Raw genomic sequence first — 14,441 nt, forward strand, 5'->3', positions numbered from 1 at the left:
CCCGTCACAGGCCAGAAAGCCAAGCCAATGGTTTTGGCTTGGGCAGATGGATGGCAGATTAGATTCATCCCATCTCTCTCGCACACTGTCTCACTCTGGTGTTAAATAAAAAAATAAAAAAAAAGGGGGGGGGGGGTCGAAATTGGGAAACTGACTTCAGTACGTGAGGATCGTGAGAGATAAAGTCGAAGAGAAAAGTCGAGCCACTCCAGATGGCAAAGATGGCCTGGTTTCCCAAGACGTTTGAACAACCTTGGTTTCTTGGTGGCCATGTTGTATATATACTGTCCGTCTGAAGGGTTGGCAATGGGTTACAGTTCTGCTGCTGTTGAGCAGACTTTTTCGCTCAGGGCATGGGATCATGATCTTGTCAGGTAAGGTTGAGTTGAAGATATACCCACTGCCAGTCGACACGCCCAGCGACAATGGATATACATAGCCTGTATAACGGCCGTATATTGAGAGATGACACACAAGGGGGAGGATAAATTTCAATATAAATATGGTCTTTTGACATTGTCAGCCATCTATCAAGCTTCGCCATGCCCAGAAATGTAAAAATGTTCTTCCTTCTGTGCCTTCCATTATCGCCACTCTCCAACTTCATCCAACGTGTTTTCCCCCCTTCTTGTCCCATCTCAAGCATCAACCATCTTGACATCCTCCTCCGTCTTCTTCACTGCCACCGCCTCCTCCTCCTCAGGCTTTCTCATCAGCCAGCCCATGAGCGACCAAACAAGCTTCATAGCCTCAAGCCGCTCCTCGAGCACGAAGAAATCATACCACGGGCTCCGGCGCGCCTCAACCTGTCCCCAGCTCCTGCGGACATCATCGTCGCCGCCCGCCTGCTCGGCCGCGCCCTCGAGAACCTCGAGAAGCCGTTCCGGCACGCGCACGCGCAGGACGCTAATGTGGTGGAACAGCGAGCTAATCACGTAGACGTCGTCGTACCCAACGCCCTTGACTTTTCCAATGGCCTCATAGCGCGTCTTACGGTCCCAGCTGGCCGAGGGCGGGCGGACCATGCGGTAGTTGTCGTAGATGGACATGTTCTTGCGCGGCTTCTTGGCGGCGGGCTGGCCCCTTTCTCCGGAGCCGGAGGTAGCAGCCCCGGCAGCAGAGGCGGCGTCGTCCTTGTCGCCCTGGATGGCGTCCCGTTCGACCTCACGCCCAATGGGCCCGCCGGACCCGCCGCCCCAGCGCGGCTTCGTCGTCCACCACGCGCCGTCGCCAAATTTCTTCTCCGTCTTGCCCTCGCGCGCGCGGTGTTGGGCCGTGAGGAGGGCGGCAACGAGCTCGCGGGCCAGGTCAATGACCTCTTCGTTCTCTTTATCAAACGAGATGCTCGCGCGCGCCGAGACGGCGGCGAGAGGCCCCTCTACGATGCCCTGCCGGGCCGCTTCGCGCGTGCGAGGGGTCCGGAATATGAACGTGCACCCGGAGGCGAAGTACGACGTCCTCGGGATAGCGGCGGCGGCTACTGCTTGCTGGCGCTTGGAGAGTTGCGTTTGCGACGAAGGTGCGGGCCCGCTGGTGATATGCAGACGGGGTTCCGTCCGGGGAGCCGAGACGTTGCAGCCAAAGTCATATGCTACGAGCTTGAGGAAGGCCGTCAACAGGCTCTGGCGGTACTCGCCTGGCATAGATGAGCCGGTCGAGGTGCGGAAGATGCGAGGTCGTTCCGGGGTTTTCGGGTTGTCCCGCTCGGCCTTGTCGCCGTCGACGGTGACATCCTTGGCCCCTTGGGCCTCTTCGGTATGCACATAGGGGTTCGTGGGGTCATCCCAATATGTAGTAAAGGCCTCTAGGCACCTAAAGAACTCGTATGAGTTGCCTAAGCGTGCCTGCTGCTGCCCCTTGGGCGCGGGGATGCGCCTCACGGTACGGAACGCATCCTCGTTTGAGTGAGATAGCTCACGCTGACGGTCGAGAAAGGTCTGGCAGCCGGGCGACTGAACGCCATTGTTCAGAACCACTCGAGTTTCCGCGTTCTTCTCACGTGCCTCCTCAGGGGAGAGCTTGCCCCAGCCTTCAAAGTCGGGCAGGTAAGCGGAATTGGGAATGAGATCCGCTGTGGGAGCATCCGGGATGAGGTGTACCCCCAAGGCGTTGAATATGGCGCTGTTGATGTCCCCGGGGCGATAGACGTCCTGCAGGACCGATGTCAATGGCTTCTTTTGGCCGGCCGGCGTCGTCGACGGCGCACCCAGCTGGGGCCGGCTCTGCGGCAGCGTGACTGGCGTTGGAGGTGGGATATCTTTCGGGTCGATCTTGACTGCGGTTGGCAGGTTTGCTAGCAAGCTATTGTTAGGATGACATACTTTATGAACACTCGAGAGTATCCGAGTGTCGCAATAGCCCTAGCAGTCCCAAGACGTGTAAGAGGCTCCCGTTTAAACTATTGGCTGAACACTGAGAAATGAAAGTTGCCGGGTGACATGAAATTCGGGCGACAGAAAGCGGACGCCGGCCGAGACCAGGCGACCCCGCGAACGGACCGCCAAGGAAGCGGTGCCAAAGAATGGAGGTAGATCAAGCGCGGAAGGGATGGGCTCCCGTTGCAGGATCACGACAGATAACGGCATTGACGGCTTCTGTGTTTTAAGGTTGGATAAGGTTAAGCCGTGAAGGCATTGATGGACGGTACGGTAGGATAATGTTACTTGTGAAGAGGAGGATGATGCAGAGGTAAGACGCCGCAGAGGGAACGATGAAGGAGAATGGGGGGGAGAGAGAAAAGGATGACAACTTGCTCGCAGCAACGAATAGGGGCGCCATCGTACAATCGACGTCTGGGAACGGCGCCAAAAAGGTCACAAAGCATTGTCATTTTCGTCTTATTCAGAATAAGGTAGATGACCTAGGTAATGACCGACACTGGCTGCACTCAATGAAATTGTAAACTCACCCAGGGCGGGATACGTGCCAAACATGTTGGCGTGAAGGGTCAAAGCTAAAATTTCCGATAGTGTTTTTCGAGATGGCACGACTTTTTTGCTATGATTTCCCAGCAGATAGAACGTGTGATGTGAGATGAGGCGACGGGAGGGTAGGTAGAGGAAACAGGACGGGGAAGTGTGGTGGTCCGGCCGGCGATAGCACTAGGTAAAAGCGGTGGGGTCTTTTTGAGTAGGTAATAAGGTAAGGTACGGGTATACGCGACGTCGAGCGGGGTCGAAGCCTTGGTTTGCTTCGTTGGAGATACCGTTGCACACTGCAGAGCGATGTATTCAGTGCCTGTTGACAAGGTTTTGATCTTTTACTGATTCGACGCTGGTCAATTCTTCAGGAGCACTGTCCAGTCTGCAAAGTCAAAAGATGACAGGTGCTGCATACGAGTAAAGAGGAAACATGTACAAATTCCGACCCAGGTAGCTGGGAGGAAAAAGAAGAAGATAGTGGGACGTCGATGGTGTACCTAGAATGTAGGAGGCCGGATGGTGAGGGGAAAGGGGACACACACAAACACCCACATACGGACGAAGAGAGGAAGGAGAGGAATCCAGAGCTCAGAAGTGCACACAGAGAGGAAGCAGCAGGAAATGCAGTTGGTAGAGCTTTCACGCAGGCCCCCCGTTACCTGCCTGGTCAGTCTTAAGTCAATGGGGCACCTCAAGCACGAGACCCCTGGCGACGGAACTGTATGTACTGTGAGAGCACCACCAGGTTATTAGATCCGCCTTGAATGGAGGAAACACACTCCAACAACGGACAGCTTTGCATTCAATGGTCCGCCAAGCTCTCGCTTCAAACGGCGTCTGCCCAGATGCTGGATACCTCCTCTTTCTTCCGCCCACCGCACTTTGCCTTTAACAGCAAATTCGTACCGTTCGCTGGAGCCTGCTTCTTGCTTGTTGGAACCACAACGGAGAACACACGACCCCACAACCCACAACGTATAAGTGCAACCAAATGCAGTGTTTCTGCAGGACTGCAGCTCTGCGGGCTCCATCTCCTGGGGTCTGCGCCATATCCCATAGGTCAATTAGCGCATTTCGTCTGTGTTGGTTTGGTCTTGTTCTTCGACCCTGGGACCTAATGACTACGTATACAGATCAACCAAAGGCTGTGATTTGATGTCGTGCGAGGCGATTGGAAGGCAACAATGGCGCGAGAGGGGATTGTGATTGAGGGGCCCATGTCCCAGGGCCTTCTTCTTCGGGTTTGAGCTCCATGGAGAAGTTAGGAATGGAGATGGACGAGAGCGGGGTGTGGGAGATAGTCTTCAAGTTCCAACAGCGCCGAGCAACCCAAAGCTGAGGCCACAGTCATTCTCTCCATCTTGACCGGTTGGGCCTGATTCTTTTTTTTTTTTTTTTTTTTTTTTGCGGCATTCCGGTCCATGTTTCCGCGAGGAGCTCATAGGCAACGGCAGGGAGGCGGTGGGCGGCGGGGGCTGCCACTAACGAAAATCTGCTTAGTCAGTGGCGGATCGGAGAAACATGGCGGGAGTGCGTGGGTCCCCACCGACGGGACGGTATCCAACGCTCCGTGACCTGGAGCCCGGCCGCTCCGCCACATGGTGGACCCGGCTTGGTGCCATTATGTGAACAAGGACAAGACAGATCCCGACGTCATGCATTCCGCTACACGCTAGCCGCCTTATCAATCTGTTTTGTCTCGGCGTGAGGGCATGCCGTACGTACGCTGTGTAGATGCCATGAACATTTGCAGAGGTCCGGACATGGAGTGAAAGTGTAGCTACTGTTCCTCTGTTATGCATACTGAACAGAGAATGACGTCTGCCTCTTCCCTTCCTATATGGGTGTTGCCGGGCGGCCACTTGTGCGCGGATCTCGTTGAAAAGTGGCCGTAAAGGGAAGATGATGGTGTAGCCTCAACCAGATCAACATCCATCAGTCGGGAACATCTCAGTCATCATAGGCTACAAAATGCCCCGAAGCTATGGTGTCTTCCTGTCCCGACCGTCCGGTGCGGGCTCCCGTGTTTCGGGGGCTGCTCTAGCGTGCAGAGCGGAGCGCCGCGATGTGAGACACCATCAACCCCAAGACAGAACTCGCGCCGAGAAGCCCTTTTCCCTTCCATCCTCCCCTCCCCCTTCCCCGTCCCCCGCCTTTCTTATTCTAAATGCGCCTTCAGGCTTCTTTCTTCCATTTGGTTTCAAAAAATTTCCCGCGCGCCCAGGGACACACACTGGACCTACGATCTGGGCAAACCCATGGAAAGGGGGGAAGGCGGGCATACGTATAGATGGGGACCATCAATTCAATACCTCATGCTATTGCTCCCCTATTCTTTCTATCTGGGTCCCTTCATTATGCCTAAACAGCTCGTTGGGTTGAAAGTTAATACCCAGCATTAAGCTTACTCTCGAGCCTTTTACCTGCACATCATATCAGTGACACTAGCAACCTACTGAGATCTCCGGCCAATGCCCCAACAGTACCATGAGAACCTGGGTAATGGACGTAATGGAGTTTAAAGGTTCAGGGAGATTCACACACGAAAACGAGGGCACTGTCACTGTCACTGCCACTGTCAATGTCAATGTCTGCATACGTACGCGTACTTCGTTTCGGCCTACTGCAGCCATGGGGGTGTGGGAGGAAGCAGAAAAACCAGTGCAAAATTGCACAGCCCTTTTCTCTCTTCCCCTTCAAAGGCCAAGACTGGTGAACCCTTCCTCGAGGATTGATTGACTTTTCCATATTGTCACTCGTTCGTTCGTCCTGTCTTTCCCCCGTAGAGTTAGTTGAACTAGCGCTGGGACTTCTTGACTGCTGCTGTCGGCCAGCCCGTCATGTAAGAAATCCATCTGACCTTTTTCTACGACAGTAGTGTCGAACATATGTCGAACTAGTCCCACCATTCGTGGGAACCAATCGCTTTCGAGACACCACGAAGTAAGCAGTTCTCGTGAGAATCCGACCACGTGTCTTTGTCTCTGTCCAACACGTCGTCCTGAGTCTCTGGTGTTCGGCCCCTTGAGATATGGGGTCGCGACTTCTTACCTTCGCTACAGACGACAAACCTGCCATGTGAACCACTGACGGGGGTTTGACGTCTCCCTTGCAAGAAAATGTTTGTGGTCGTCGAGTTTCACTCCTTTCTCGGTTTTATGGTTGTTCATCATTTGTTTGATGATCCGGGGATCTAGCACAGGAGGCAAAACACAACAAACACTTTATGGAGTGCACTGCAAAAAAAGCCCCTCCAATATTGGGTAATGGTTATGGAGTAATGTCTCGTCACATGGGATGTTAGGGTAGGGGGGCTAGCACGGAGGGTGAGGAAGCTCGGCCTGTGTTTGAGCCGGCCGGGGTTGTCTTCTCTCTCTTGGAGTCAGCCCATACGTCTTGATCTTCTCTTTAAGCTTGGTGCCACTCTATTAAGCCCTATGCCCTGTCCTTCCTCCGCTGATATGCATCATCGGAAGTGAAGATCCCCCTCTTCATTAACTTTACAAAAGTTTGCATTGACCATTTCAGGAGGATTGACAGCCCGAACATGATCGACCACTTTTAGGGATTCAAGATCTTGGGATAACTGTCAAACGTAAAAAGAATTGCTCACAGAACGGGCGCAACACACCCAAGAATCCGAACCTTGCGACGTCGAGTGGCAAAATCGGCACTATATACTCGGTGTGCGCGAAAGCGGCCGTGAGGTATTCGGGCTGTGCTGTACAGCCTGTGCTGGTGAGCACGTTTGGAAAAGGTTGTGCACATTCTCTCATATCGATATCCGAGACGTCGCCAACTCGACGACACCTTGTACATGGCAGTAGAGGGAACAACTTTACCCGTTTCCCGGCTGCTGCTTGGAAAGTTGGGGCAAAACGGCGTGCAAAATATCTGTACACTAACACGGGTCACAGTCAGACACTTTGCCATGTTTTCCCAGGGGATACCCGTGTCAATTGATCGACCGACTAGCCCCTGGGGTGTTTGACGTCTCGGTGGCTAGTGACCACCCCCGTGCAGCGTGCCTCGCCAATGGGTAGGCTGTAGCCTGTAGCCGTGTGCAGTTGCGGGCAAGACGGGCCAAGACCATGAAAAGAGTGCAAAGAGTCTCTTGGAAACGGCTTGCGGGGTGGTCTTCGCTTTCGTGGTCCAGTCTGGGAAGAGCCTGCGGGACTGCCATCTCAAGCGCCCACTTTGGGTGGTTATGCCACGAGGTCACGGGGACCAGGGGGCTTGCTTGCAACCTATGGACACAACAGACTTAATTCACCTGTGACCAGAAACCTTGAAAAGCTAGTCAAGACTGAGCAATGGTGCGGTCTTGGCGGACATGATGTTGAGGAGTAAGAAGTGTAGATGGCAAAGGGTCCTGAGTCTGAGAGGGTTCAGTCTTGCTTTGATAGTCCAAGTGCACAAAAGACCGAGCAGAGAGTCCCTTCGGACCTCTGTCTGCCTGTGACATTCATGCTCGCAATATGAGGTGAATCGATGAAAGTCGGGGTTTGGCCGAAGGAGGGACGGAATTTGAAGTTTGGTTGAAAGGGCCTTTGCAAGAGACGGCCAACCACGACGTGAGGATGGGAGTGGTAGATGCGTAGTAATATGTCCGCAGTTCGGTCGAAGCGTACCTAGACGACGACGACGACGACGACGACGACGACAATGATTACGACTCCGCTTCTCTTAAAGCAACTCAATGAGGCGATGCGTCGTGCATGGTGTTTCTTGTTTCCTGCAGGCTGGTGGGCACAGGAGCGTTGGATAGTGTCTCATGCAGCCGAAAAGGGAGCGAGTTGCAATTGGGAGTCTGGGAACCAGTAAGAAGGAGCAGGAGTCGCGAATGCCACGGCGGTGGCAGCCGCGGCAGGCCTTCTCCGGATGTGCACGACAGGCGAGAAGGGCGGGCCACTGCCCTGGGCCAGGCCAGCGGTGAGTGCGGGCCGCATATTTGTTTGAGAGATCATGGCCGAGAGGGCGTACGGAGTAGGGTAGACTGGATTCTATTTACGGACGGCTTTTTGACGCTGACGAGGGGGGAACTTTCGGAGAATGAGGAATGAGGGGCCAACGGAGCAGTGGGCGAGGGGGAAGGCCAAGAATGTTCCGAAGCAGCGTTGTGCGGCGTGCCGGGGTAGAGAAGTTTCGCGATGACTTCTTGGTGGTATCCGCAGGCAGGAGAATAAACTCGAGATAAATTAATTAAATGGAGGGGTTGAAGACGCACGCACCTGATCTGGCCTGACTTGATCGTTGCCGTTGCCCAGCCATGATTCATCTACACGTGTATTCGTTTACGTATGTGGGCTCTTAGTCAGATATAGCCCAAGTATCTCGAGTTTATTGCGCATATATTGATTGCGTGTATGTGTGGTGGTGATGTGCTGCCGCTTCTGGTGCATGACGGCAGACAGACGAGCATGGACGTTGAAGAGCTCGGTGTTGCTGGAGACGGAGAGGCGTCGTTCCGACTCTTGTTCGAAATGCAACAGTCCATAAACAAGAAGGGAGGTTCGTCGGGTTACACCCGAACAATGGCGAGAAGGACTCGCTGGCATTCGAAGTGTGCAGCAGATGGATCATGGAATTCGACAGAGCATGGAAAATGCCAATGCTACCGGCAAGAAGTGAAGTGTTCCCTTTCCCAGTCGGGTGCGCTGCGACTGCAACGGGAAGGCCCCACCCACCACAGGGCACCTGCCACCAGGGTGTCTTGCAGTTGCGGCGTTTCCAAGGCAGGCGCGCAGTTGGCCGATTCGGCGCCACAGACAAGACTTATGCAGGGGTAATGGCCGGTACGTAGACACGTACTGACACCAAGGTACCTACCTAAGGTACCTAGGGTAGTGACCACCCCGTACCATCATCAACCAAGGTGAGAACTACCGGTAAGCTTGTCAGTTGTAGCGCTAGTCGACAAATGGTTCTGGCATGTCTGGCATGAGATTTCGAGTGAAGCAACGAAAACAAGGTGTGGAGGGGCCGCCAACCAACGTGTTTAGCGTTAGACTGTCACAGGCAAGCCGCAGACCGCAGACCGCAGACCGCAAAGGAACGGTGGACGGTGAACCCAACCACCAGTCCAATGAAGAATGTAGAGTCGAGAGCTTGTTGTCCATACATTTTCTGTAGGTACTATCTTACAGTTACTCCCTTCACACACAGGAACACCGCGAAAGAGAATACCTTACCGTATTCCCTGGTACTGGCACTCTCTAAGCAGTAAAGTCGTTGGACAGGAACTTGTAGGTCGGTAGTGATTACTAGTGTGCTGCGTCGTGAGGCTGGGGACCCCTGGTCTGGAACGTGCCTGGGGTTGCTTGGAGGCGGGTTCTCGTGCTTCAGGTGTGTTACAGACAGGGGGGTCGCCGTTTTTGGACTGGACACTCCATCTCTTCCTCTTCTTCCTCCTCCCTCTTTTCCCAATCCCATTCCTGTCGCTGCTTCACCCTTCACAGCCGTTATTGGACAACGGTCAAGTATCTCTATTTCTCTTTCTCTCTGTCTCTCAAGGTCAGACCCCATCCCTGCAGCATCGGTTCCCATCTTGATGCGCCTACGCTTCCACTCTCATCATGATTCGTCCACCAATACCCGGGTCCCAGCGCTGCAGCAACTACATCCTGTCACTCTCTTCCCAAAGGAACCTTCTCAGACACGGCCACCAATGCCCGTTGGATCAATCCCGCGATGCGCCCGAGAAAGAGATGTGTGTGAGACTGTGAGAGGAGAGATCCATCAAACATTGATCAATCCTTTCATGCTGCGACAGACACCATCGATGCCCGTGCTTTGCTGCTGCCGCCGCCGCTTCCCTCCCTGTTAGGAGAAAGATAGAGAGTCCGTTCCACGAGTCGGTTCAAGTCGAGTCAAACAACCAACTTCAGGGAGGCTGCGTCTAGAATCGTACTAGTGTACGGATGGATACCAAAGGCCAAGGACGCAAAGCCATCGTTCAAGTTCCTGATCTTGCGAGCTTGCGGCATGCCTTGCATTTGCAGCTGGAGCGGCTGCAGACTTGCATGCCCGTCCTCGGCGCCCTGTCATGGGTTTAGTACCTTACTTGGGTTTGGTGACTTTGGTTTGGCCTGGTCTGGAGTCTGTTCTGGTCTAGTTCTGCCTCTGGTCCAGTCATGGTCTAGGGTCTGTCACTTTGGTCGTCCTCGATTAGAGTAAGGAGACGTACCCGAAGTAACGCTGTCGCTCGGCGCCTACCGCTCTTTTGCTGCTCCTCCTCCTCCTTCTCCTCCTCCTTCTCCTCTCTGTAAGGAGTATGGAGTTCCTCACTGTGAGGTACGGATAGCCTGTACGGTCCACGGATAACCCTACTCCCTCAAGAGCCAACGGTGCTCACCTCCCCCGGTTGATGGGATACACATCGGTCCTTGATACCACAGTACACACGCCTGTGGTCCATGCTATATCATGTAACACGCAAGTGCCTGCTTGCATGTTGCAAACTGGTGCCCGTCTCTGTTTGTGAGAGGTCCAGAAAGAGGTGTGTGTGGTCCCTGTCCCGCACGATCGGAGAGACATCCCGCGAGCCTCAGTCAAGACTCAGACCCTGCCGTACCAGTCCAAACCGGTCCATACCAAACCACTCCCGACCAGGCCCTGGCTGGTCCTCTCTTAGTCTTCCCTACCATACCTAACCATAACCTTGCCCGACCATACCTTACCCTGCCATACCCTCCTTTAGTCTCTTACACTCCCTTTACCCCGATCACCCTCCTCGTCTTCTTCCTTACCACCACCACCTTCGATTCTCTCCGTGACACCCTTCTCACGCCTTTTTCGACTTTTCATCTTCTTCGTCTCCCAACTAGCTTGGTGATTGCTTCTTTTCTATTCTCAGCGTCTTGTTTATTCGCTTGCTTCGATACCGAGGACGACTACTTCGACGACATCGACGACTTGCATCTTCGACGACACAGTCTCACCCTTTAGACTGTCTCTGCGCGCAGTGTTCTCTGCTTACACGTGTATTCGTCCACGGAAGAACTCACTTTCTCACGGCTCTCACGCCGTTTATGCTTCAGAAGGAACCGGTTCCTGATGAGCTTTTGCGAATCGACCTAGATGGCCGGCTAGGCTTCTCCTAGTATCAGTCTATTTTCTTCAAACCCGACTCGGGGTCCTTGTTCGATTCTCGAAACCATTCAGGTTTTTGCGACTGGAATCGCAACATATTGCAGCAATGTCGAGTCCAAATCGGAACGCGAACCTCCCGGATGGGGCTTTCATCACGACTTTCAATGGCAAGAGGTGTACGGCGAGGCCGAGGAATGGGAACAAGTCAAAGTCGAACAACCAGCAACGTGCCTCGACGAGTACGTCTCACTCGACATCGACAACACGCTCGACGACGCGATCGACACCCCCTCCGCAAGTGAGCTCATCACCGCCTCCGCCTCCAGCAGTAGCAACGCTTGCTCCTGCTCCTCCGCCGCCGCCTCCTCCACCACCGCAAACAACACCACCGCCGCCGCCACCACCACCACCACCAGCTGTTTTGACCACTAGTTCAGCGAGTACGACGAGCTCCTCATTACCTCCTCCTCCTCCCCCTCCCCCTCCTCCAGTAGTGAACACTCCCTCTTCAAATCCACTGCCTCTACAGCAGACACAAGCGCCGCCTGCTCCAGTCGTATCGAGTCCTCCTCCACCTCCGCCGCCGCCGCCGGTTCCAGCAGTATCAACGTCTTCTTCTTCTCAGCCTCCAATCGTTGACGCTGAACCGCCGGCGACGATTCCTACTTTCCAAAACATTCCCGCTATTCCTGCGCAGAGTTCTCCTCCTACTCCCGCCCAGATCTTCCCCCCCGCCTCATCTTTTTCTTCTTCTTCTTCTTCTTCTTCTTCAATACCTGCCCCAGTCGTGTTGCCACCTGTTCCAGTAGCCAGCCAGACTGATGCCAAAGCAGTCCCAACACCAACTCCTTCTCAAGCGCCCCCCGCGTTTTTCAGCAATATCAGCCCATCACCCTCACCCACGAGCAGCGCAGGAGCAGGCGCTGGGGCTATTGCGCCTTCGCCACCCCTGAACCCGGGTACTGCCGCAGGCGAGGCAGGAACAGGGAACGATGCGCCTACGACCAGTCAAGCTCCTGCTTCGAGCAGCAGATCTGGGGGCGTGGCTACCCCTGTTGTGATTGCTTCGAGTGTTGTTGGCGCTGTGGCGGTAATTGGCTTGCTTGGGTTCCTGCTTTGGTTCTGGCGGAAGAGGTTGCTGAAGAAGCGTCGGAGCACGCTTCTTACTCCGTTGTCCACGGACCCCAGCTTCAGGGAAAAGTCGTCATACGTCATTGACAGAGGATCTTTGGGCCCAACACCGCGCTCAGCCAAGCTCAAGGCCGCGCTTGGCTATAACTTCCAGAGATTCCGCGGCCAGTTCGGTGGATTGGTCTCACGCAACCGGGACAGCGGCTCGACAAATGACCGCGCTCAGTTTATGAATATCTCCCAGCACAGCCGAAACAGCTCGTCTCTATCAAACCATGGTGGACCGCGAGACGTCGTTACAACAAAGGATCGGGTCAAGGACTGGTGGGAACGGTTGACGGCGGATATGAAATTCAATTGGCGACTCCGCGGCGACAGGAATGTCGAAAAGGATCCGTTCGCCTCGGCTCGTAACATGAGCGATCGGAAAGCGGCCACGCCAGGACAACCCGACTTCTTGACGCTTTTGGGTATGGACGACAGGGAGGTTGAACGGGAAGCGCAGAGGAGGCGAGTGAGCCGGAACCAAGGTAGCGCCGGCTCCGCCGATCACTTCCTCGGTGGCCTGGGACTGAACTTCGACAATGCTTCCGCCGACCCCTTTTCAGATATCAACGCGTTACCCCATAACTCGGCCAAGCCGGCACCACTCGCCGTGGCCAACCCGGGCAATGGCAATGACAACAATCCCTTCTCTGATGCCAATGCCATATCGGCACCTGCGGCCGCAAGAAAACCGTCATCAACGTATGTCGCTGATGTACGCCGGTCAAGAGGAACCTCTGTTGGCGGCACCACCACCAGGCCGCCAAGCGGCTCAACCTACTCTCCGCGCCTGGACTCCATGTACCGAGACTCGATGCAGAGCGTGGAGAGCTTCGCAACGAGGCGGAACAAGTTCCGATCTGATCCGTTTGATCTGGAAAGACCTGAGCTACTGGGCAGCAGTCTCGGTAGCAGTAGCGGCGGCCGGTTGACGCAGGCCAGCAGCAACTACAGTCAGGCCGGCGGGGGCGCACCCCGGGTACCCGGCAATGCTCACACGCGCGCGGACAGCTTCAGCTCAAAGTACAGCAGTGGTGTGAGCATGGACGGCTGGAGTGATCCAGGGCCAGATGTCGGGCCTTCAAGCGGACCTGGCTATCGCAACGAGGGCGCCGAGAGCCCGGTTGCAGGGTACCGTGCCGGAGAGCAGAAGAAGAATGTCGTGAGGAGGCCCAGTGGAGGAAGCCAGAACAGCGTTGGCAAGGCGTTGTAAGGGGAGAGAGATTTCTTTATCATGTATTACCAAACACATCTTTCACTACTTGTACAAACGTTGGAGATGAAGAGGGTTGAGAGGGATGGGTCAAGGTCAACCACTAGGGGAAGGAAACGATTTCACGCGATATGGGTGGGGGCATTTGAGCAACAGCCACGGCTGGGTGATATGGTTGATATGGTTATGAGAGAGATTGAGATGAGAGGGTACGATGAAGGATACCGACCAAAAAATGAAGGGACCCTTTTTATTCCATTTGGGGACCGACTTTGGTGTGTTTGGTGTTTTTGAGGAGACATATCACAATACCCGTGTTCATGTCTTCTGAGCTTACTTTTTTTTTTTGTTCCTGTTCTCTTCCATTCTCACGAAGCAAAAGTCAAAACTTCTTGACCATGAGACACCCCATACTCATTCCCGGCTTCACTGCCCAGCTTCTTATAAGCGGGTTGCGACGGCCGGGGCAGGAGCAGCACAAAGCCTGTTCTACTGTAATGGTTTTGTTAGATGAATACCACAAAGCGAAAACTTATCCCGTTGAAGTATGTACGTTTAAAACAACCATCCGCAACATGATGTACTGTGAGATTTACTGTGACATGACTGGTTCCTGATTCTTCGTTCGCCTTCGAAGTGTGGTAACCGTAAGGAATCAGCAGTGCCTGCGTGTACTCTGTGCCCATTCCATCAAGTAGTGCTAGGGTAAGACGACATGAATGGCTGCGACTTGTACGTAACCGGAGACGAGACCGGCCGTCCGGGCGCCCGGCCGGGGGTGGCCGGCAGGAAAAAGAAGCATGAATTTGGGATGCAAATGGGCTTCTACGTACCGCCTTACCTTAGGTACCTAGGTACCTTAATGCACCTGCCTTACCCAGTCACGCCAGTCTGATTATGACTAATAAGGAACCTTTCGGTCCCGTGATGAACAGCTGGCAGGAAGTGGCGCCGGCAGCTGCACCGTTGGTTACGACCCCCTGTCGAATCACACCACTCGCACTTCTCGTCTCGGGACATCTGTCATAGTTACGTACCTT

General features: G+C 54.4%; 2 protein-coding genes across 2 annotated transcripts; one reads left to right on the top strand and one right to left on the bottom strand.

The window, feature by feature from the left end:
• Positions 1-504: 504 nt before the first annotated feature.
• On the bottom strand, positions 505-3,064 carry HER10_EVM0007469 (uncharacterized protein). Its single transcript, XM_035477024.1, has 2 exons — positions 2,909-3,064; positions 505-2,293 (listed from the first exon to the last, which is right to left on the bottom strand). The coding sequence occupies exons 1-2, from the start codon at positions 2,931-2,933 to the stop codon at positions 639-641; spliced, it is 1,680 nt and encodes a 559-aa protein (XP_035328179.1). The 5' UTR covers positions 2,934-3,064; the 3' UTR covers positions 505-638.
• Positions 3,065-10,316: 7,252 nt separating this feature from the next.
• Positions 10,317-13,942, top strand: HER10_EVM0002078 (uncharacterized protein). The gene is made up of 2 exons (XM_035471804.1): positions 10,317-11,452; positions 11,846-13,942. The coding sequence occupies exons 1-2, from the start codon at positions 11,119-11,121 to the stop codon at positions 13,399-13,401; spliced, it is 1,890 nt and encodes a 629-aa protein (XP_035327657.1). The 5' UTR covers positions 10,317-11,118; the 3' UTR covers positions 13,402-13,942.
• Positions 13,943-14,441: the final 499 nt, after the last annotated feature.

This window comes from Colletotrichum scovillei (genome assembly GCF_011075155.1).
Source record: "Colletotrichum scovillei strain TJNH1 chromosome Unknown Contig00010, whole genome shotgun sequence".
Classification (NCBI taxonomy): domain Eukaryota; kingdom Fungi; phylum Ascomycota; class Sordariomycetes; order Glomerellales; family Glomerellaceae; genus Colletotrichum; species Colletotrichum scovillei.